This window comes from Oryctolagus cuniculus, chromosome 14, assembly GCF_964237555.1.
Source record: "Oryctolagus cuniculus chromosome 14, mOryCun1.1, whole genome shotgun sequence".
NCBI lineage: Eukaryota > Metazoa > Chordata > Mammalia > Lagomorpha > Leporidae > Oryctolagus > Oryctolagus cuniculus.
This window is the reverse complement of record NC_091445.1, coordinates 33,160,549-33,185,823: the sequence shown is the minus strand read 5'-3', so window position 1 is coordinate 33,185,823 and position 25,275 is coordinate 33,160,549. Positions and strand designations below refer to the sequence as shown.

The window sequence follows — 25,275 nt, the reverse complement described above, 5'->3', positions numbered from 1 at the left end:
GGTACATCAGTTATTTGAATACCTATTAAGTCAGTTGTCTCTGTAACTTTTGAAGTGTGGCTTTTGTGTTAAAAAAGCCTTTTCCTGAAGATGTATCTTCGAATGTCCGTTTGGTAGCCTGCTTTGACTTCAGCTCACTCTGAATACGGTGTAACTGTCTTTCTGTACCTTCTTTGCTACAGTCAGTAGTGGCAGCTGGGACCCATGGAGCTCCTGGAACCAAGTGACCTTGCTCAGATACCATGCCAGGTGACACACAGTCCCCAGCTGCGACCTAAGGGAGAGGCTTGAGCCTCAAGAATGGTGCTGGTACTAGGAGTGGGCCAGAATCCCAAATACTACTGGTGGGCAAACTGGGATAGGTTATGGGGGCCCAGGCCAGGAGCCTCAGTGTGTGTAGTTCCCAGCAGCTGCAAGCATGCCCTGGGTGGCTATGGGAGTAGGATTGGTAGTTGGCAGGGGTTGGGGTGCAGCTCTGAGAGGCAAGCCCCTCTACTTCTAGGCTCTTTGGGGCCTATGCCCCTGCTGTTCTGCCTCCTGGCACTTGTAATACAGAACTCTGCATGAGCTAAGTTTCTGGAGTCACCATTATGCTATGAGCTGTATTTGGGTTCATGAAGCTCCAGTCCATTTTGTTAGAGTGGTATCATGTGGCTAGAGATGGAGAAATGCGGAGCTTTTCCCCCTCTAGGAAGTATGGATCCTGAAAGCCACACCTTTCTCAATATGGCGCCATCCCATTAGGGCCTGTCCTCTGGGATTTGGGGAACAGACATTATGAGTTCCTTCTCTGAAACAAAGCTACTGTGCATTCTGCAGACAGCTCCTCTTACTGAGTCCCAGTGTGTGGTGACTGTGGCTGCCCGCTGTAGTTAGGATGCCACTCACACATCTGTGCGGATGGGCTCTGGGAAGGCTCTCCTGTTTACCCTTTCCCTGCAGTGGGGAGTCCTCAGCCGCTGGGCCAGGGTCACAGCTGCTTTTTTGCTTTGTTACTCGACCTGTGCTGCCATTCAGGCCTCTGTGTCCTTTCCTACTGAGTTTTAGTGTTTCTCCTCAGGAACATTTTCTTCCGCGGTTCTCTGTCGAGGAGGTGGCAAGCACTGGACGTCTCTATTAAGCCCTATTCAGGAAATCTCATGTACTTCAATTCTTTGCTCATGTGAGAGAAGAAATATAACAGAGTTTTATCTCTTTTCATTCCATTTGCTTACATTTTATATCTATAATAAATATGCTAAGACCACACTAATATTATTAAGTTATTATATGCATTTGATATTTTCTCTTTAAGCAACATTGTATTTTATTTAGTGTTGCAACAAAACTTAAAACAATTATCTAGACATTTCAATTTAATTCAATGTTCACTGCTATTCTTTATAAAATTATATGAAAATTAGTTTTTGCAACCACAGAACAGAACATTGCCCTCAACATGTTTAGAGTTTAATAACTTTATCTAAATACCATTACTCTTTCTTGTTCCCCTTTTTGGTTAAAAGTACTACTAAACTTTGAGTCACATTCATGTTCAGTCTATCAGTTTGAGTATTTTTTAGAGAGTAGAAAGGAGGAATTTGTGCTAAACACTTGAAACTGAAAATTCTTGAAAGCAGAAGTCAATTATTTTGTCCTTCCATATTGTAAGGCTGATTTTACTTATGTTTGCATAAGTAAAAAAGTTTATTTCCCTTTTGGGTTAAATACTTGTAGAATTCTATTGTTGTCCTTGGAATTGATCTTTTTCTTAAACATCCAGTACATATACTCAGATCATTTTTCAGCTATATATGTTTTCTTTTGACAGACAGAGTAGACAGTGAGAGAGAGACAGAGAGAAAGGTCTTCCTTTACCATTGGTTTACCCCGCAATGGCCGCTGTGGCTGGCACACCATGCTGATCTGAAGCCAGGAGCCAGGTGCTTCTCCTGGTCTCCCATGCAGGTGCAGGGCCCAGGGACCTGGGCCATCCTCCACTGTACTCCCGGGCCACAGCAGAGAGCTGGACTGGAAGAGGAGCAACCAGGACAGGACCGGCACCCCGACCTGGACTAGAACCTGGTGTGCTGGCACTGCAGGTGGAGGATTAGCCTATTGAGCCGTGGTGCTGGCCTTGCTGTATTTGTTTTCTGTGGTCACATCTTTGAATGCCAATTTTTTCTGAGTTTTTTTAAAATTGATAATTCTTGGGTTGAATAATATCTGTTCATTCAATTTTAGTTATTCCTTCTCTCTTATTTTCACATTTTTCCTCTGAACTTTAGCAATCTTCATGGATAGAAAGACTATACCACTGATTTAATTTTGTCAAATCTTTTTTTTTTCTATTTTCTGTCATTCTCATTATGTATTGACTTTTACACTACCACTTTTTGTTTTCACACCTTCCTTCCTCATTTCACATCTCTTCCTCCTGATTTTCTATTTTTATGAGATTCATCTTCTATTTTAAAGATATTATATCTTGCCTCTTATAGAGGATATGATATCAAGTACTAGTGTTCTATGCCTTCTTTCTTGGTCCTCCAGTGACTGATACAAATGTATTTTCTTGGGGTAGGTATTTACCTTGTAGTAACCATGCAGTTAAGATGCCTGCATCCCATATAAGAGTATCTGAATTCAATATGCAGCTCTGGCTCCTAACTACAGTTTCCTGTTAATATAGACCCTGGGAGGCAGTAGGTGATGGCTCAAGTAGTTTGGTTTCAGCTATGCACATGGGAGACCTGCACTGAGTTGCAGGCTCCTGGCTTCAGCCTAACCCAGCCCCAGCCATTGCTGGCATTGGAAAATAAACCAGTGAATGGGACCTGATCTCTCTCTTTCTCTTTTTATTCCTTGTTCTGTTTCTTTTTCTCTCTCCATCTGTCTCTTTCTTTCCCCCTCAAATAAATCCAATTTTTTGTGGTGTTTTTGAACCTTAATAATAAGCTCTTTTTTTATTTAATGAGCATAAATTTCCAAAGTACAGCTTATGGATTACAATGGCTTCCTCCCCCCCGTAACTTCCCTCCCACCCACAACGCTCCCCTCTCCCACTCCCTCTCCCCTTCCCCTTCACATCACGATTAATTTTCAATATCTTTATATACCATAGATCAATTTAGCGTATGTTAAGTAAAGATTTCCACATTTTGCTCCCACACAGAAACACAAAGTGTAAAATACTATTTGAGTACTAGTTATAGCATTAATTAAACACCTAAGAGTAATTGTGTATTAATTACAGAGTTCAACCAATAGTTTTAAGTAGAATATAAAATGCATCTTTTGTATTGTTGTGGCTTCCCCCCCGACCTCCCTCCCTCCCATGGCCCTCCCCTCACCCACTCCCTCTCCCATCCTGCCCTTCATCACGTTTCATTTTCAATTACCTTCATATACTGAAGATCAACTTAGTATATACTAAGCAGGGATAAATTCAATTTTTAAAAATACATCTTTTCTTCTGGATATGTGGAACAATGTAGGTTTTCCTCCAGTTGCCATGTATTGAAGACAGCATTATGTAGCACTGGCATTGGCCAACTGGTGGGATTTACTAGTTTTCCAGTGTCCTTCTTGATATTTGTTTACTAGTAGGAGCCCCTGCTTAGATCTACAGTTGGATGACAAAGCATAACCTGATTCCAGTTTCTAGCAGTCTGTCTTTCTGTCTTTCTTTCTTTCTTTCTTTCTTAGATCTGTTTATTTATTTTGAAAGTCAGAGTTACACAGAGAGAGAAGGAGAGAGGCAGAGAGTTCTTCCATCTGCTGGTTCATTCCCCAATTGGCCAAAATGGCCAGAACTATGGTGATCTGAAGCCAGGAACCAGGGGCCTTCTCCAGATCTCCCACGCAGGTGCAGGGGCCCAAGGACTTGGGCCATCTTCCACTGCTTTCCCGGGCCATAGCAGAGAGCCGCATCGGAAATGGAGCAGCCGGGACTCGAACCGGTGACCACATGGGATGCCGGCATTGCAGGTGGCAGCTTTACCCGCTATGCCACAGCAGTCTTTCTTATCTACTGCTGCTGTGCAGAAATGCAAGGAGATTTTATTCTGCGCATTCTGTCTAGGTCTCAGATCTCTGAATAGTACTATTATCATGACTCTTAAAAGTGCCCTCTTCCTCTTAACAGACATTCATCTGTCATAGTACCCTCCGTGGTATGCAATATAGTGTTAACTCATCAACTTCTACTTCCTTTAAAATTATTTTTATGGACTGCATAATTTAATTGCATGAAGGAAAGAGCCCAAGCAGGAAGGCTAACAAGCGACTTGTGTTGCTTGTGTTATCTTAGCTGCAAACAGCTAGAGGGCGTACTACCTGCTTTCATGTGAGCATCTCCATTTCCCTTTAAAGAACACTAGTGGGGCCTCAGTTCCATTTTGAACGCTAGTTCTAATGACTCCTACGTTACTCAAGATGGCTACATAGAAAATACAAATTCTGGGTTATGCCACATTTTACAGTATGCTAGTTAATGTGCCATTTATCAAATCTCATTCAAGAACTATATTATAATGAAAGAGAATGATGTCACTATTACAGGGATACTGCAAGCCCAGTATAGCTTATTTTAGAATAATGAATAATTTTCAGATTTTGATCTTACTGACTATTAGTAATGAATAATGATAATGTACCTCACAATTCTGACAACAGGTCAGCGTGTCAAGACTTCATAGTTAAGAACCCTTGAACTAAAACATGGATGGGATTCATAATTAGACATTATTACTATTTTAACATGAAGCCTGAAGTGTTATATTCTTATTTTCCTTCTAACTTGCAAAAGTGAGAACACTCAGAGGAAGAATAGAGAAGATAAAAACATGGTCTCTTATTTCCCCCATTTTACCCACCTCCAAATCTGTATAGTTTCCATGGCAATCAATTGCTCCTCTGGTAGGATGACTCTTCCAATCTTTCATAATCACTGCAACTGTTCTGTTTCAATAGGTCCAGAAATGGTCCCACGTCTCTGAGTATTTCTTGTTCAATCTGTACAACTGTCAGAGCAATCATTTTGAAACAGAATTCTGATCATATTATTTTATTGCTTAAAAGGCTTCAAACACTACAAGGATGTCGTATTGAATAAAGGTAAAGTCTTCTATGGAACAGTTGATTTAGAGGCCCTACTTTCTCTCTTTAGCACTTTTTCTGTTACCTCCTTCTTTTTCTCAAGGCTTTGTCCATCAGAAAAGGCCTGTAGATATTTGGGAGTTCCCTCCAGAAAATGTCTTCACTCTGTGGTCAGCAGCTCTAAGTCACCAATAGTCTCTGCCTCCAGGTATACATGCCCTTGCACTTCTTTCTTTGAGTGTGGCATGGGCTTGTGACTTCTGACAAGTAGAACTGATAACAAATTATGACACCACTTCTAGGGTTGGATTCCAAATAGACTTGGGCTTCTGTCTTGAAGACCTGCACTAATTTACTCTTTCATTCACTCTGGGGGCAACCAAGTAACATATTTTTGAGATGCACTATAGAGAAGCTCAAGTGTCAACAACTGATGTCTCTAATCAATGGCCAACAAGCACATGATGCTCCCCAATAGTTTTGTGAAAATCTTGTCAGTAGATTCCCTCAAGAATTGAGTTGACAGAAACTCCCAACACTGCCTTGATTTCAGCCTTGTGAGAAACCCTGAGCCAAAAATCATGGCCAATTTCATGGCTCAGAAAAACTGTGAGATGATGAGTGTTTGCTGCACTCATCAACTGTTAACTGTGAAATTCACTATTCAGCAATATGTAACTAATACAATCAGTACCCAATCACGTCATGCCAAGGACCATTATTCAACAAGCTCCAGAAATTCAGCTTAAGGGTCCACTTGACTGTACTGTTTTGTTCTTTTTTTTTTTAAATCTATTTGTTTGAAAGGCAGAGTTAAAGAGAGGCAGAGGCAGAGAAAGAGAGTTCTATCCTCTGGTTCACCCCCTAGATGGCCACAATGGCTGGAGCTGTGAAATCCGAAGCCAGGAGCTTCTTCCAGAACTCCCATGCGGATGCAAGGGCCCAGGACTTGGGCCATCTTCTACTGCTTTCCCAGGCCATAGCAGAGAGCTGGATCAGAAGAGGAGCAGCTGGGACTAGAACCGGTGCCCATCTGGGATGCTGGCACTGTAGATGGTGGCTTTACCTGCTACACCACAGCGCCAGCCCCTTCTTTTGTACTTAAACATAAATAATTGGAAAAAAAGATGCATAAGAAAAATTTCAGCAGGTTTATTTTCTTGAATATGATGATACTTCCATAGTAATATACATATATGTCAAACTATCAAATTACACAGTTTAAATATAGCAATTTATTGTGTTTATTGTGTGTTCATTATACCTCAGTAAAGCTGTTACAACATAGTGGAGAGAAAAGATTCACCACATATTTGAATAAAATTTCTGCATTATAGACAAGGACTCAAATAAATGAAATATAAAAAGACACACAGAGAAACACAGAAACAATGCAGACCAGAAGAAATGTCCAAAGAGAATATAATTACCATCTTAAGAGAAATAAGTGGAAATTTTTTCATCCATAAAAAAGGAAGGCTATAAAAAGGGATAGCCTAATAATAGCTCCAAAAAGTTTTTAGAAATTGAAAACATAACAGTGGAAGTAAAAAATTCAACAGAAGGTTTGGAAGATAAATTTGAAGAAATCCTCCAGAAAGTAGAATAAAGAAAATAAGGAGGAAAATGGAAACAAGAAGATAATAAAATGAAATGCACAGTTCTAGAAGTCTACATTAGAATTAAAGGAATTCCAGACAAAAGAATGAAGAATACAAAATGCAGTTACTTATCAATGACCTTTTTTAATTTCAAAAATTAAGACAATTTTACATATTTACCGGGACCCAAATAGTGTTCAAAAATGATTTTAAAAGGACTGTTAATAATTACATTGTGTTAGTTAAATCATGCGGTAAGAGTCACATACCTCAAACATCTCATAGTTTCAATGGATCAGGAATCCACATATAACTCATTTTTCTGATTGAGGTACCTTATGTGTTTGCAATTAAGTTGTTGGGGCTGGCGCCGTGGCTCACTTGGTTAATCCTCCACCTGCGATGCCGGCATCCCATATGTGCGCCAGGTTCTAGTCCCAGTTGCTCCTCTTCCAGTCCAGCTCTCTGCTGTGGCCCAGGAGGGAAGTGGAGGATGGCCCAAGTGCTTGGGCCTCTGCACCCTCATGGGAGACTAGGAAGAAGCACATGACTCCTGGCTTCAGATCAGTGCAGCACCGGCCATAGTGGCCATTTGGGGAGTGAACCAATGGAAAGAAGACCTTTCTCTCTCTCACTATCTGTAACTCTACTTATCTAATTAAAAAAAATGTTGTTAGTCATGACCTGGGGGAGGGGGTCTCATCTGAAGGCAAACTGGGAAAGTTTCAGCTCCCAAGATCACTCACAAATGATTGGCAAAATTGAGATACTTGTGAATTGTTAGACTGAGAATCTCAGAAATGTGTTGGCTGTTGGCCATAGACAATACTCTTTCCCTGGCTTATGGGCCTCTCTAATATGAAAACTTGATTTATCTAACATACAAGTCCAAAAGGAAAGTCATCTTTTTTCTAAGGTTTATTTTATTTATTTGAAAGGCACATTACTGAGTGAGAGAGAGAGAGAGAGAGAGACAAAGAGATCTTTCATCTGCTGGTTCACTCCCAGATGGCTGCAACAGCCGGGGGTAGGCTAGGGGGAAGAAAGAAGCCAAGAGCTTCTTCTGGGTCTCTTGTGTGTGTGCAGGGGCCCAAGCACTTGAGTCATCTTCTGGTGCTTTTACTGGGCCATTAGCAGGGAGCTGGATTGGAAGTGGAGCAGCCAAGCCTTGATCCGGTGCCCATATGGGATGCTGGTAATGCAGAGGCACCTTTACTCACTACACCACAATTCTGGCCCCAAGGAGAGTCATCTTAATCATGAAAATAATATCTCAGCACCTGTGTCTAGTGTATTGGCCACAAGCAAGTCCTCAGGCCAGCCCATTCTGAGACAGAGTAAATCTTACAAGGCATGATTCCTAGGAGCAGGGATCACTGGGGACTGACGTGAAAACTCTATGAAAATGGAAAAACTGAGGGAAAAAAAAGGAAACTTAAAACTTTCTGTGACACAGAACATTAGCAATCATAACACATTTCATGTGTTTACTACTTTTCCCAGAAGGCATCCCTGTTGTTAGGTTAGAGCAGTAGTCTCCAACCAGGGAGAACTTGCAATGCTTACTTATTCATTTGGTTTTCACAATGGGGAGTGTTACTGTTGATTAGTGGACAGATACTAGAGATGTTGTTAAATACCCTGCAATGCACAGAACAGCCCCACTACTGAGCAAATCTTAACCGGAATATCAATATTCAAATCGATACCAATAGCAAACCCTGATTGTTGAGCAAGTGTCATGAGCAGAAGTGATATGACACCTCTTTGCCAGAGGAATTATGAACCAATGGATTGCCTCCATGTCTTTCTTCCTTGATCAAAGCAATCTTGAAAGCCACATATTGAGATGCTGGCATTGCAAGATGGAAAGTGCCTGGGTTCCTGGTCATCAGACAGAGGAGAACACCAACTGAACTGCATCAGCTTTATGTAAGTGAGATGCAAACACCTGTTTATTAATTGGGGTTTCAGCATCTGTCCTATGAATATATTACAATAAACATTTCAAATAATACAGCTCCTGGGAGGATAAGAGGGCCACTACCACTTCCTGGGAATCAGAATGGCATCAGACTCCTCAAACTCAGAGCAGAAGCAGGAAGACAATAGAGCCATTGCCTCAGTACATCAAGGGTCAGTAGTAACCATTCTCAGATTAAAATGCCTTTGGTTATTCAACCTAGCAAATGTGAAAGGTAGAATAAAAACATTTGCAAATATACTAGGTTTCAAATGATCTACCTTCTGTTCACTACACCTGAGGAAGTGTCTTAAAAATGTGCTGTCCCTTAAATGAGGGAATATATCAAGTAAAAGAACATAGCAGGTACAGAAAGAAAGCAGCAATTGCAACAGAGAACAGAGATGGGAAGATTTCCCAGAACAGCAGTTACAAAGTGGATTTTGAGAGCAACCAGTTAGAATTGGAATAAGAATATCGTTGAATTTGATGCATTGGTGGCAGACACTTGTTCTAGAGGTTATGTTGGCTGTTAAGATACCAGAGTCTGGAATGACCATTTTTTAAAGATTGATTTATTTCTCTGAAAGTCAGGGTTACACAGAAAGAGAAGGAGAGGCAGAGAAAAAGAGAGGTCTTCCATCCACTGGTTCACTCTCCAGTGGCTGCAACGGCCAGAGCTGCGCTGGTCCAAGCCAGGAGCCAAGAGCTTACCCCCAGGTCTCCCACGTGTGTGCAGGCACCCAAGTGCTTGGGCCATCTGCTGCTGCTTTCCCAGGACACAGCAGAGAGCTGGATAGGAAGTGGAGCAGCTGGGACTTGAACCAACACCCATATGGGATGCTGGCACTGCAGGTGGCAGCTTTACCTGCTACGCCACAACCCCTGCCCCATGGAATGACATGACCATTTTGGAATAATGGTTTAAGTCATCCCTTGAGGCAGCCTCATTCCTTATTGGAGTGTGGTCTGAATCTTGGTTGCTCTGCTTCTAATCCAGCTTCTCATTGGTGCAGCCTAGGGGGCAGCAGAAGATGGCTCAGGAACTCAGGCTTCTGCCATCCCTGAGGGAGACCTAAATGAAATTCCGGGCCCCTGGATTCAGTCTCACCCATCCCTAGCTGACATGGGCATTTAGTGAGTGAATCACTAGAAGATCTCTCTCTCTCTCTTTCTCTCTCTCTCTCTCTCTCTCTCACACACACACACACACACACACACACACTCACTTTGTCTTTCAGATAAAACAAATCTTAAAAAACAAAATGCCATTTTCCCACATCCACCTCTGGTTCCAGCTGCATGCTAATAAGAAACGGGCTCAAATAATTGGGTTCCTGCCACATGCATGGCAGACCCAGATGGAAATCTGGGCTCCTGGCTAGACATGTTCAAAATGAAAACTATCACTTTGTCTCCACCCAACCTTGTCCTTCCTGGGACACATGGGTGAATCTACTCTGTAAGTCATCGACACCATTGATCACACTCACTCACCCCTCCAGACATATTCCTAGGGTGTTCCTGAAGCCCTACCCCTGCCTGAGGGGACTCATGTTTTCTCCAGCTTTGTGGAACCATCAGTATAACATCTTTTGTGATCATCACCCAGATTAGAATCTACAATGGAATTGATTAATGTATCCCACATCCTAATCAGGAAATTGCTTTAGAAGATATTTTCAGAAAGGTAATAGAAGATAAATCTATAGTGCTAGAGTGGGAGGAGAACTTCCTTGGCCCAGGACTGCAAAGTTTTTTTTTTTACCTGAGAATACAGGAAGAGTTGTTTCAGCAGAAACATAGGGTATTTTAACTCAATGAATTCACCAGAAATTAAAATTGAAAAAACCTTGACTTTGAGTTGTTTAGCTGTCTCTGCAAGCTCCAGTCAAAGTGGAAGCAGCATCTGACACTATCTTGGAGGAACCATTCATGGAAACCACTAAATCAATAGTCTGGCTGGCAAGGAAAAGTGAGACTGAAACTGTAGAAGCTAATGTCTGAGACAGCCCCATGGGAGGGGATCATTGGGAATGACGGAGCCCGAGGACCCAGGAGCAGCCCTTTGATGGGCAGCTTTTGATTCCAGGCAGAAATGAGATCATTGCTCAAGCTGTAGATGTTTGAGAAGTGAGAACAGAGCGATGATTTGACTTGCACTGAGCAGTAGGATGTTTTAAAATGTAAGAACTAGCTGGCGCCACGGCTCACTAGGCTAATCCTCCGCCTTGCGGTGCCGGCACACCGGATTCTAGTCCCGGTCAAGGCGCCGGATTCTGTCCCAGTTGCCCCTTTTCCAGGCCAGCTCTCTGCTGTGGCCCGGGAGTGCAGTGGAGGATGGCCCAAGTCCTTGGGCCCTGCACCCCATGGGGGACCAGGATAAGTACCTGGCTCCTGCCATCAGATCAGCGCGGTGTGCCGGCCGCAGTGCGCCAGCTGCGGCGGCTATTGGAGGGTGAACCAACGGCAAAGGAAAACCTTTCTCTCTGTCTCTTTCTCTCACTGTCCACTCTGCCTGTCAATAAATAAATAAATAAATAAATAATGTAAGAACTATAAAGCATCATAAATTAATTAGAAGATCTTTTTGATGTGGAAGGAGGTTATAGTAAAAATACTAGGTGAGTTGAAAACAAGTTCTTGGGGCCGGCGCTGTGGCATAGTGGGTAAAGTTACCACCTGCAGAGCTGGCATCCTATATGTGCACTGGTTCAAGTCCTGGTTGCTCCACTTCTGATCCAGCTCTCTGCTGTGTCCTGGGAAAGCAGTAGAAGATGTATCAAGTCCTTGGGCCCCTGCACCCACATGGGAGACCCGGAAGAAGCTTCTGGTTCCTGTCTTAGGATTGGTGCAGCTCAGGCTGTTGTAGCCATTTGAGGAGTGAACCTGCGGATGGAAGACCTCTCTCTCTCAGTGTCTCTCCCTCTCACTGTCTGTAACTCTCTCAAATAAATAAATAAAATCTTTAAAAAAAGAAAACAAGTTCTTTCTTTGGTAACCTACTTTGTAAAAGTAGCCAAGGAGACTTATTTACTGTTAGTTCCTAACTTGGAGTAACTTTCTAGTAAATATGTGTGCTGCAAATATCCCCCTTTATAGGCAGCTAGGATATTGAGGCCTTGTGATTTGGGTAAGCTAATTAGAGTCATAAAAATAAAGCAATGTTCCAGTACACTCAGGTATGATTCATCACTTGCTTGAATCAGGCATCCCAAATAGAAAATCAAAATTATTTAATGAGATAAAAACTTACAGTCATGTGCCCAGAAAATCATTTTACTCTTTAACCTCCTGCATAAAAAATGAAGTCTGATGAGGCACAGCCCTGAATGTGGAAGTTATGGAAACTTTGAGGTCCAGAATTATCCATGGTGCCTAAGAATGCTGAACTGAAATGGAATTGAGAAAAATACTCCTCCTGAAGAACGAACAGATGGTCTACTTAAGATGTAATCTTGTTAGGGAAAAACTGACCTTCCTGAATTATGGGGGAGGGACTGTTGACATGCTCAGGGACTCTGAGAGCCTCAGAGTAGTTCTGCTCAGTTTGAACCCTGCCTTCAGGTCTTGGTCTCTGCAAATTTAGAGTGGGGAAAGCCACTGCGTGACAGGGAAGGGGTGTTTGTCTTCTTCCTCTACAACCCTAAACCATAAGGAAATAGGAGTAAATACTCTCAAAAGTAAAAGGATATTATAAAAGTTAATGCGTGCTAAATGACCCCTGTTTAAATGGACAATGCTAATTGGAGGACAAATTAGTTTTATGGGAGGAAAAATGCAATCGCAATTTGTTAGTGATCTCTGTAGTGGGACCGTGAGGTGGAAAGGCAGCCCAAGGGACCTCTTACTAAAACCTGAGAGGATGAAGCAAAGTGAGGCCTTACAGCCAGCGTGGTTTGTGCCCCATGTCTCTCTGAGTAGGCATAGTCCCAGCTGGCCTGAGCACAGCATTCACAGGAAGATGGCACGGTATCAGACAGATCCAGAGAAGCAGGAAGGGCTCCTGATGAGCACAGCAGAGAAAGAGCCTGAGAAAGGGGACAAGGAACAAATAGACTTGGTTAAAATGAACTCAAAATACTGAATCCCTCAAGGATGAAAACAGCAGAGTGTGCCCCAGGAAGACTGAGGTGGGACTGTTCCTTATTGTCCCCAACCCGTGAGGCCAGGGATCTTAAACAAATAAAAGCCAAGGAGTGGGGCCACTTGGTGTTTCAGGCAGTGCTGTTGCTCTGTCTGAACAGGGAAGCACCTGGGTCCAGGGACAGTTATACGACCCCCAGCCGCCTCCTAGCAAATAGTTCATCAAATTCCAGAGGATGGTTTGAGTGGTAGCACCCAAGAAATTTCTCAAGCCATTGGCATATCTGTACTTCACCCTTAATGATCTTATTATCCATATTCATCAAGTTACCTTTATGGAAATGCCTTTATAGCTCCTGTTTTGATAGTTTCCACAGAAGTTGAACTGATCAGAACATGGTTTATGCATGCAAAAATAAGCTTTTGATTCACTTTTTTACTCTCTTAGAATTATTTAGGGGCCTGTGTTGTGATGCAGTGGGTTAAAACGCCAGCCACGATGCTGACATCCCATGTGGGAGTTGATTCCAGTACTGGCTGCCCCACTTCTGATCCAGTTCCCTGCTAATGCACCTGGAAAGGCAGCAGAACATGGGAGACTGAGTTCCAGCCTACTGGCTTCGGCCTGGCCCAGCCCTGGCTGTTGCTTCCATTTGGGGAATGCACAATCAGATGAAAGAGTCTCTTTCTCTCTTTGTAATGCTGACTTTCGAATAAATAAGTAACTTCGCAAAGAGAATTATGTATTTGACAGGCAGAGTGACAGAGGGAGGCGGTGTGGGTGTGTGTGTGCGGCAGAGAGGCCATCTTCCATCTGCTGTTTCACTCCCTAAATGGCCACAACAGCAGGGGCTGGGCCAGTACAAATGTAGAATCAGGGAACACCATCTGGGTCTCCTACTTGGGTGACAGTGGCCCAAGAAATTGGATCATCTTCCGCTGCCATCCCAGGCGCCGCAGGGAACTGGATTGTAATGGGGTAGCCGAGATTCTGCACTTTGACAGGGGTTGCTAGCATTGCAAACAGTGATAAATAATTACTATTTCAATTATCAAAATAGATTCAACTTCTGGTTAAGTTCTCCATCTTGTGATTCATTTATTTAAATTATTTATCTGAGCCACAGTGCTGTCCCCTGGTTATTTTTTTTCTTAAAATGTGTAATCCATGCAGGACTCATGAAATGTGTACATGTGGTTAAAATACCAATAATACTGATAATAATATGGTATTACTAAAAATTGAAACTCATTTTGCATCCTCCCCTAATTGTTGGTTCTTTTTTCCTTGTAGAAGGAACCACCATCCTGAATTTTCTAAATCATTCTGCTGTTTTCCATAAATATATGCATCATTAAAATTGTAATGATTAGGGGCTGGGGTTTGGCCTGGGGGTTAAGATGCTGCTGGAGGCATCAATATCCCACATATGCGTGTCTGGGTTCAAGTCCTGGCTCTGCTCCCAATTCCAGCTTTCTAATAACGTATTGCTGGGAAACAGCAGATGGTGGCTCAGGTTGTTGGGTCTCTGCCACTTTATGTGGGAGTTCTGAATTGAGTTCACAGCTCCTAGCTTCAGCTTGACCCAGCCCCAGCTGTTGTGGTCACTGGAGGAATGAATCAGAAGATGGGAGATTTCTTCCTCTCCTCTCTTTCTCCATTTCTCATTGTCTCTGTTTCTCTAAAATAAAACAAATTAAGAATTAAAAATTTTAAATATCCTTGGTTTGTTTAATGTGGTTTCAAATATTTCTAGTCTTATAAGTTTTGTTCTATATTTTTTTGTTCACTCTTTTATGTGGCTGCACCTATCTGGAGTTCATTTGCTAATACTTGTCTGCATATACTTGTACATATATTGTACTTTGAAAAGTTAAAAGATAATGTGCATTTTCCATGAACTTTGTGTGAGTGGTTGCATCTAGCTAGAGTTCATTCATCTATTATATTTAAATATTTAATGTTTCTAAACAATTTAAAGTATTTCCATTTTATAAATCTCTCACAATTTATCCCTTGTGCTAAAGGTAGTTATTTGAGTTGGTTCCAGTTTTCTGCTATTACAACAATGCTGTTTGGGGCATTCTTATATATGTCTCTTGGGCTATTTTCTGTTTTTTTTTTTTTTTTTCTGTTTCTTTCTTTGCTTTAGCATAGATATTTTTATTTTCCTGTCCTCCAATTCACTTACCTTCTTATCTGCTATGTTCAATCTGCTTTTATATCCATCTACTGGCTTTTCAGTTTCACTTACTGCTTTTTTCTTTCAATTCTAAAATTACTATTTCAATTATCAAAATAGATTCAACTTCTGGTTAAGTTCTCCATCTTGTGATTCATTTATTTAAATTATTTATCAGAGTTGTTTTAACTCCATTATGAATCTTCTGTGGCTAATTTTTGTTGGTATGCCAGATAATTTATTGAATGCTGGTTCTTGTTTATCAAAAATTCTAAGATCTCCTGTTAATGCTGTATGCTTCACTTTCTACCATGTAACTTGATTGAGAGCACATTTTAATCCAACCCAGTAGCAAAGCCGACTCAAGGATGATTTAACTGACTTAAATTTACATGTAATTCAAAAATAACCCCAGAGCATAGATTTATAGGAGGCCCAGATGAGAGCCTGAGCTGTTTATCATAGCCTCTCCAATCTTACAGATTCTGAATTCCAAGTTTTGTGTTCCTCTCTGCTGTAAATTTTCAGAAAAAAAAAATCCCACATTGCTTGTCCGTGACTCCTTTGCTTGGCTTCTTCGGCTTTTCAGTGTAATCATTCAGCCAATGCCTCGAGGAAACCCTAGTGATGAATCTGGAGTTCACTTCTCATGAGGTTGATCCCTCACCTCTTCGCTACCTTGGCAGTTCAGAGCTCTAACTTTTACCTCCCCAACTCCGAAAGACCGCCAAGTGCTCTGCTGTCCTCTGCTTCTGGAGAAAATTCCTCTGTGCGTTGATCACCTTTCACTTTGTGCAATCAATGGGGACATGACCTAAGGAGGAGCATATTTTGCGGAGTGTTACCAGCTTCTCCATGGTTCTCTTCTGATGTTTTGGCCCTGCAAGTCTTAGCTGCTTCCTCAGTTAATCAATGCTTTTGAACAGGTTTTAGGATATAATATTTGACTCTTATAATGATTGTTTGTGGGATCATTACTTTGCTGCAAGCTAACTATGTCTCCATGGTGACAAAAAGGAATCTTAATGGTTTGGAAAAAGCTTAATTATTATAACACTGAGGTCTATATTTATCCAAAGGTTTGAGATACATAGGAATTTAACACAAGTACTTCTTGCAGTAAGAAGTCATAGCACTAGTGACCTTGGAAAATGAACTTAGTGAAACTTTAGAAGAAGACAAAATAATTTTAAAGGATTTTAAAGGTTTTTATTTCTGCATTTATACCTTCTGTTAATATTATTCCAGTTTTATGTCATTCCATCTGAAATAGATGTTCAGGATCTGTATATTCCTGAATAGAGAAAGAAACAATTCAAACAATTATTTCTTCAGTAGCACTCCAGAAGTGACCATCTTGGTGTAATCCTTTCAGGCCTCAAGCACAAAAAGTAAATGGAAACTTCTAGATGGTGGAGGCAATTTGTACAAGTTGAATACATAATCTGGTTGACATGTTTTAGTATCATACTACAATGCTAATCAAAAGAGAAAATTTTGAGTATTAACCTCTTAAAGAAAGTTGTTTTTTTCAACTCCATGAGAATGATTTTAGTAGTCTTTGTTTCTGGTATCATCCTGTTTAACTATAAAAATTTTGCGGCCGGCGCCGTGGCTCAATAGGCTAATCCTCCACCTTGCGGTGCCGGCACACCGGGTTCTAGTCCCGGTCGGGGCACCGGATTCTGTCCCGGTTGCCCCTCTTCCAGGCCAGCTCTCTGCTATGGCCAGGGAGTGCAGTGGAGGATGGCCCAGGTGCTTGGGCCCTGCACCCCATGGGAAACCAGGAAAAGCACCTGGATCCTGGCTCCTGCCATCGGATCAGCGCGGTGCGCCGGCTGCAGCGGCGGCCATTGGAGGGTGAACCAACGGCAAAGGAAGACCTTTCTCTCTCTGTCTCTCTCTCTCACTGTCCACTCTGCCTGTCAAAAATAAAAAAAAATAAATAAAAAAATAAAAATAAAAATTTTGCAGCTTCATCCAATATACCACTGTCTATCCCAGATCCCAGATCCAGTTTTTTTTTGTTTTTTTTTTTTTTTTTTTTTTGTTTTTGTTTTTGTTTTTTTTGACAGGCAGAGTGGACAGTGAGAGAGAGAGACAGAGAAAAGGTCTTCCTTTACTGTTGGTTCACCCCCCAATGGCCGCTGTGGCTGGCACGCTGTGGCCAGCGCACCGCACCGATCCGAAGCCAGGAGCCAGGTGCTTCTCCTGGTCTCCCAAGGGGTGCAGGGCCCAAGCACTTGGGCCATCCTCCACTGTACTCCTGGGCCACAGCAGAGAGCTGGACTCCAGATACAGTTTTCTAATACTGTTCTTTTCTAACAAGGAATCAGGGATCCATGGAAACTGGCTACATCTTAGACTTCCTGTTGCCTTCAGCAAGTGAGACTTTCATCAAAAGAAACCAATAAAACTAAGGAGGCCAAAAAATTTCACTAAAGAGAGGGTTCGGCTGGCCAAATAATGAAAATGTAATGTTTCAAAAGCAGAAAATAAGTATACAACTAATTGGAGTAAGTGGAATTTGATGATTTCAAATTCAATTTGAAATCTATGATGAATCTCAAAAAGGAGAATAAAATTTATAGAGAAAATCCATACCAACCAATGGTTGGGGAGGGGAGAGAGAGAGAGCCAGAGATTTCAACTGCTGGTTCATTCCCCGAATGTCCCAAACTGGAACCTGGGAACTTAACCCACATCTCCCATGTGAGTGGCAGAAACCCAGTTCCTTGAGCCACACTGCTGTTTCCCAGGATCTGTGTTGTCAGGGAGTAGAAGTCACGAGCCAGAAATAGACATCAAATCCAGGTACTTTGATTTGGGATGTCAGCATCTCAACCAGTATCTTGCTTGCTAGGTTAATCGCCTTCCTCATGTCCAAATATAAACCTCCGCTCCCCATAACTGTGAATATGTTCTTCTTTGGAAAAGAGGTCTTTGCAAAAATAATTAATGTGGAAATAGCAAGATAAGATCATCCTGGATTAGAGTTTGTTGAAGAAAAATTGCACTGGACAAATGAAAGGAGCATAGAAGATTTTATTCAAGAGGATCCCAACAGGGAAGAGAGACTGAACTCAACTCCCCTGAAACAAAAGGCAAGAGGATTTTTCAGTACTGAGGTGAGCTCCTAGAAAATACATGAAGACAACAGAAGGCAGTTGATCAATGTGCTTCAGTTAATATGAGGCACTTGCTAATTGTCACATACGTAAGTTAGGCTCTTACAACTCCCACGGAGACTGGATGATGGGGGCTGTCTTCATGGAGGGAGGCTCTAGGTCCTTGACAAAGACAGTCTTGCATTATAAAACTAGCAAGAGGCTTGGAGAAGATTTAACATTTTTAAAGGGGCAGAAATGGAATTTAGAATGAGTCTTCTAAAGTAAATTCTCTAAGAAAGGGGGAGACAGGAGCCTATAGCGAGGAAGACATCTGTCTAAAGTTGAGTCAAGCCGAGGTGAATGTTAAAGCCATGTCAATTATGTGGGCCTGAAGTCCAAGGACAGCATCCCTATGTCCTCATTAGAGGTGTCCTTGCAAGAAATAAGACAAAAGAAGAGCCAGAGTCATGGAAAAATAAAGACTCCCGGAGACAGAGAGGGGGTGATATATTTGTAAACCAAGGAAGACCAAGGGTTGTCCACAATGATCAGAAGCCAACTGAGACATTGAAACAACTTTCCCCCAGAACTTCTAAAGGAACCAACCAGGCCAACACCTTGACTTTGAATTTTTGTTCTCAGAAATAAGAGAATGAGTTTCTATTTTTCTGAAATTCCCAGTTTGAGTTGATTTGTTAAAGCAGCGCTAAAAAACTAATTGACCATCTTTCTGGGAAAGCCAAAGCCCACTGCCCACTTACATTCAAACATGGAAATTGTACATTTCATTGAAGGTTCATCAAAACTGTCTTGTCTCCCATTCCTTTTCCCTCTAATTGATAGTACCAGCTAAAAGATATGGTTTCCTCCTGAGTTCTTCTAATAATGATGATGATAAGGATAGTACAGCTGAAGCTTGTTTAGCATTTGATTTATATCTTACATATTTTTAAACCTCTGAATCACAATCAGGCAGATAGCATTTTTATATTTTAGAAAAAGATACTGAGGAGAAGAAGGATCAAATGACACTAAGTGGCAGAACTAAAATGTGCTTCAAGCTCTGCCTGAGTACTGAGCCCATGCACTTAACCATTTTACTCTGATTTTTCTGTTTATGTCACTAAGTGTTCACCTCTCGTGCATCTCCTGCTGGGTTGTATTATAGTTATAATGCAGTTTTCTTTTATAGTACAAACTATTCCACAGAGGTAACTAGAAATAACAGATGCATAAGCACAGCCATTTAATTTTTCCATTTTAAAAGTCTTTTAACATTATGTTGTCTCCATTTTCTAAAATTTAAACACATTATTCAAGAACGAATTTAAATCAGCTTGCTTGTATGTTTCTAACCTATAAATGATCTTCAGATTCTGTCATATTTACCTTTTCACAGCTTTTAGCACAATTCTTTGAATATCAGAGGTGCTCAAATCTCATTATTGAATGAATATAGTTAACCCAAGTGTCAGTCCTTGCATGTCCCTCAATTCCCCAGCTCTCTAGAGTCCCATTCTCCTTCAATATTTTAAGAGAATAGCTAGAGACCACTTTCTGCATGCAGCAGGAAGCTGAGTGCTTTCCTGCCACAGGGTGGTTCAGAATATCATCACCTCATTGTCCCTGTTTGCCTGCCACCTCAGCTCTTCTCCTATGAATTCCTGCTGCTGACTCCACCCCGCAACTTGTCTCCCAAGATTGCTCCTCTGTTGCTATCCTGCATAGTACTCTACTGACACAAGAGGGCTGTGTGGTAGCCTCTTTCTGGTGGGTTGGAAGTTGAAGGGGATTAAAGCATATCATAGTGTATTTATTCATCCCAACACTTAGCAAACATGCATGCATTCATTGTCTTGTGGTGCCATGTTGGGCACTGAGGTGGCAATGATAAGCACTCAGGAGAAAGTTCCCATGATCAGTCAGTTGATACTCTGTACAAGAATACAAAAAACTCACACAGGCACATGACAATGTCAACTTACAGCTTGGGAAAGTATAAACAAAGATGGGGCCACAATGGGTTGGGAACAGCAGTCGTGGGCTTGAACTGAGAGCTGGATGTGTAGGCATTAGCCATCCCTGCAGCAAGCATAGAGAGAGGAGAGAAAAGTATTTCAAAAGGATAAGCGTGTGCCAGCCAGCAATGGAGAGGTGGACCAAAACACTGCTGCAACTACAAGGCAGTCATACAGGGTAGGATGCAGGGAAAGGAGTGAAATAAGTCTGAAGAAACCACGCAAAACCAGCTTACCAAACACACAGAGAATGTCAGACTTCCTTAACATTTTAATCCTGAAGTTAATGGGTAGATATTGAACATCTTGATGTAGATTGTTTTTTTCCATTTTGTGGTTTGCGGGGGCAGGGTGTTAAAATCTGACTGTTATAGAGAACCAAGAACAAAGTGGGTAAAACATGGTGGATACTGCAACTCCAAATTGGAGGGCCATCTCTCCAGGCAAGAGATGATAGTGGTTTGGACCATAAAAGTGATGGTGGAGATAAATAAATGAAAAGATTGGAGAATTTAAATTAGCACAACAGCATCTGATGCTCTAAGTATAAGGAGAACAAGAAGGATCAAGAATGCAGAGCTTGGGGCTGGTGCTGTGGTGTAGTGGGCTAAGCTTCTGCCTGTGGTGCCAGCATCTCATGTGAGTGCTGGTTCAAGTCCCAGCTACTCCTCTTACAATCCAGCTCTCTGCTATGGCCTGGGAAAACAATGGACAATAGCCAGGTACTTGGGTCCCTGCACCAATATGGGAGACCTGGAAAAAGTGCCTAGCTCCTGACTTTGGATCTGCTCAGCTCCAGCCATTGTGGGGAGTGAATCATGGATGGAAGACCTTTCTCTCTGTCTCTCCTTCTCTCTGACTGTAACTATACCTCTCAAATAAATAAACACAATATTAAAATAATTGAACGTAGAGCTCAATGTAGTTCCTGGGATTCTGGCTCTGGCCACTCCAGCTCCAGCTGTTGTAACCATTTGGAGAGTAATCAGCAGATGGGAAATTTCTGTCTCTGTCTCTCCCTCCCTCTTTTTCCTTTTATTGCCCTCTCAAATAAATATAATACATAAAAACGATCAGATTTGGTTTTGATTGTGGAAATTGCTTGATACTGTCTCTCATTAGGCTCTCAGATTGTCTAAGATTTTCTCTACACCGACTTTTTCTCCCTCAAAACCATCCTCCACCACTATCTTATTTCTTTACATATCCTTGGACTCATATCATTTCTTAGTAATAACTTCAATGAGACAGTTATCATGTAGATAATTTTTTAAAGATGTATTCATTTATTTGAATGGCAGAGTTATAGAGAGGCAGAGGCAGAGGCAGGGGCAGGGAGAGAGAGAAAGATCATCCATCTGCTGGTTCACTCCCTTAATGGCCGCAATGGCTGGAGCTGGGCCGATCCAAAGTCAGGAAGTAGAAGCTTCCTCCAGGTCTCCCACATGGGTGCAGGGACCCACGGACATGGGCCATCTTCCAGGCCACAGCAGAGAGCTGGATCAGCAGTGAAGCGGCCGGGACTTGAACCAGCACCCATAGCACTACAATTGAGGGCTTCTCCCACTAAGCCACACTGCTGGTCCTTCATGTAGATAACTTAACGTTAAATCTCCCTTACTCTGGGGTCAGCTTTGTTCTGCCCACAGTTTCAATGAACTATTGCTAAACTGTCTACCACAGTGCCGCCCTTAGTAACATACAGGCCATGGATAGGTATTGAAATCCCAACACTTTAATGTATCTTAGATCAAATCCTCAGGCTTCAGCTTCTGCCAGAACTTCCAGGGCTGTGGTGCTGCAGAGCGCATCAGCACTTTCAGCTCTCCAATGGGCACAGTCTACTCCAGACTCCCTTAATTCCTTCATAGCCTAGCATCTCACTTACTACTCACCAGCTTTTGACTTGACATCTGCTGGGAAAATATTGTCTTTCTGTTGTTTTCTAGTATTTTTAAATATGCCATTCCTTACCCTCAACAATGTTGGCTTTGGAAACTCAAGATGGCTTGCAGGAAGTAAACACTATGACAGAGTGCTCTGCATAGAGTAAGCATTTTATGTTAACAATGAAAAATTAAAATGCTTAATAATGAATTATGACTTCCAAATCTTTCCCTGTCCAGGGAGGGTAAGTATCTGCCCCTAATGTTGACCCTGTCCTTGTGCTCTTTTAAAGGGAACATCCTTCTATGTCAGAACTTCCCATGTTTCCATATCCAAATTTCTTCACTAAGGAGGATGAAGAATTGGCGAAAATCATTGACTATCACGTAAGATTGATGTTCTTGAAATAGCAGCATAAGCATTGTTCTTTCAGGAAACCTTGAATTATAGAGTGTAATTCTGAAACTGCAACATTAACATGTAGAGTTTCGAAGTAAAGGCATGAACAATCATTGCTAAACTTAATTGTCTTTCCCTATGCTATCTATATAGTGAGGTCCCAAAGGTATGTTACACCTCAGTGCCTTCATTGGGTTATGGGAAATTGGGCTTTCTGTCACTTGTGAAGTCTAGTCCAACACTGTTTCTTGAATTGGTCCTGACTTCTTGTGACAAAAATATGCTCTTAAGTGCTGAACACCGATTTCTTCTGCAATATAGTTCTGATAAAGGAACAGAAACCTTTTGACTCAGTTTTCAGTGACCATTCTTTATTATTGGGAGATAAAAACACTTTTAATCATTTGCTCTTATTATGAGTTTATAAAGCAGTGACAATATAGTACTTTTCACATAAGGCATTTTAATTCATTGTGCTAATTTTAGTTTATAATTTCCTAACAGACACACATCATTTTATGTCTACTTTTTAGGTGTGGAGTTGGAGTAGGAGAAAAAAAATAGCTATTTCTGTCTTTATTTGAATACAATATGGATTCATAAAAAACTTACATAAATGTTATCACAAATAATTGGATACTATCTATTAGTATGTGATTATATTGCCAGTTAATTTTTTTCACATTCTATTAGTGACCTTTTCAGAAGAAATAAGGTATTATTTCATTTACTGATCCCACAGAACCATTTAGCACATAGCACACAACTCTGGCAATAGTAATAAGTGTTACTTTCTGGAAACCAATTCCTTGGAATCATAAAATTGGAGGGGGAGTGTAATATTGCTCCTATATTTATTAGTAGAAGTTTTGTTAAACAGATAATATTCTGAATGAAGGACATTTTCAGCAATTTCTAATGGTTCATAAATGTCAAAATTTATATTCAGTTCAACAAGATGATCTAGAATTGATTACAAGAGAGAGTACTTTACATGTGTACACATACATACATTTGGGTTACTTTGGGCTACCCAGGCATAGTAAAAGAGACAGAGGATATAACCTGGAATGATAGTGAAGAGGTTAGGAAACAGCTTCCAACACCAATCATATTTTTCTCATTCCAAGGACACAAGCATTATCTAAGTCATCACTGCAATGACCTTGTTTATATTACAGCTCAAGTGAAGAATTCCTTTCTGAATATATGCTTGAGAACTAGTAAGATCCAAATTGTTCAATATATAGCAGCCTAATAAAATAGTTAACATTCATACTATTGATTTTAGAAGCTAAATTAATATAAGCATTTATATGGGAAATCACATATAAATGGAGTTTTCTCTTTGTTACAGTGGCAGGAAGAGCTAAAGACATGGCAGGAAGAAGAGGCGATATGTGAGGCCAAAGAACGTGAAGACAAAGAATTAGAGGAGAAAAAACACTTCCAGGAAGTAATGAGAAAAAGAGAAGAAAAATTGCATAAGCAAACCAAACCCTATGAGCTTCCTCCTAGGACTCAAGTAATCTCAATAGAAAAGACTATGACTCCCCAGAAAATTGGGATCCACAGGTCTACAACTGTTAGTATGAAAGAGACCAAGATATCCACCGTTACGAAAACTTCAATGTCATTCACTTGAGGCCATTTTTAGAAAGGGGTTGTTATCCTGGTGCAAGCAGTTACTCATTTTTAGTCCTAGATTAATACTAAATTAAATATTAAATTAATATTAATATTAAACTCTTAATCACTCAAGAGAAGTCATTTCGCCAGTTAAATATTTCCAGGACCACAGCTGATACTCTTCTCCATTTACTCTTGCCTTGTGAGCATACCTGATCAATGATTCTGAATATTTAAACCATTCACTGAATGGTTAAATAGAAATTAGTTACAGATTAACTGATGTATAAGAATCACTTCTTCAGAATACAATGACCATTATCTGATATTCTATAATATCTATTATTCAAATAAAGTAAGTTATGCACATTTTTGGATTTGTGCTGTATGAACAGTTTATGCCAAGACAAATGCTATGTCAAAGACCTGAACTGGATATTACTATATATAAGGAAATCTCGAAGGGGCAGCTTTTTCTGATTGATTTGACATTTGACGGGTATCAGAGGAGAAAGATAAGTTTTAGTGGTTTTCCTTTATTAGATGAGTTTGTGAGAATGGATTTGGCTGATCCTAGAAGGTCCAGTACCATTTCTTGAAGGGATTCTGCTAATCAGGAGTTCTTTCAAAAATGGCACTTCACTTGAACTGAAGTCCTTGCCCCAATGTAGGGGTACCACGTGGGGTTTCTATATGATGTCTTACGTTCTTTTTCTGAAAAAGGCAGGTAATAACCACACTTCAATTTTACACAAGTGGCTTGGGTGATACTCAAGAGGCAGATCCTTTACCAAGGAGTCAAGTGCAATTGACTGAACGGATCGGCAAGGTAACACAAGTTAGTAAAAGGGAGTAGTGGACATGCCTGCTTATCTAAGAAATATCCCACCACCCAGCCACGTTCTGAAGTTTGTCCACTGTTGTAGTATCTTCCATACTTTCCAGAAGATGCCTTCAAATGGGATTTTTCTTCTAAATAAAAGATTCTAAATGTCAAAATATTGGAAACTAGCTTTTAAAAATCATATATTTTCAGGTTAAATTTGATACCTGAGCCATGTGAATTTAAGGTACTATTCTTTGTTTAAGGTAGTGATAATATGTAGTTAGAGAAATGATGGAAGTGGGTTATTATTTTAATTCCCCAGATGACTGATTCAAACTTGTGTTTCTCTTCCAAACTTTTGTCTCCTCCTTGTGTCCTCATACTGAGAATAAACAAGTTCTTGGAAATGATGTTTCCCAGTAGCTTTCCAAATACTTTCATCGATCTTTGCTTTCTGTACATGTGAAAATAAATCTCTCTTACAGAAGCCAGTC

At 41.0% G+C, this 25,275-nt stretch overlaps 1 protein-coding gene across 23 annotated transcripts in view; it reads left to right on the top strand.

Moving 5' to 3' along the window:
* Positions 1–24,072, top strand: part of TMEM232 (transmembrane protein 232) — a 343,834-nt gene extending 319,762 nt beyond the window's left edge. For 21 of the 23 annotated variants that reach the window (XM_051853886.2, XM_051853877.2, XM_051853878.2 and 18 more), the window contains 2 exons: positions 22,220–22,313; positions 23,684–24,072. In XM_051853886.2, the coding sequence (XP_051709846.2) occupies positions 22,220–22,313; positions 23,684–23,971 (382 nt within the window). In that variant the 3' untranslated portion in view covers positions 23,972–24,072. Of the gene's footprint in view, positions 1–8,505; positions 8,613–22,219; positions 22,314–23,683 lie in introns of all 23 variants that reach the window. The other 2 variants (XR_011381960.1, XR_011381961.1) reach the window with 2 other exon arrangements.
* Positions 24,073–25,275: the final 1,203 nt, after the last annotated feature.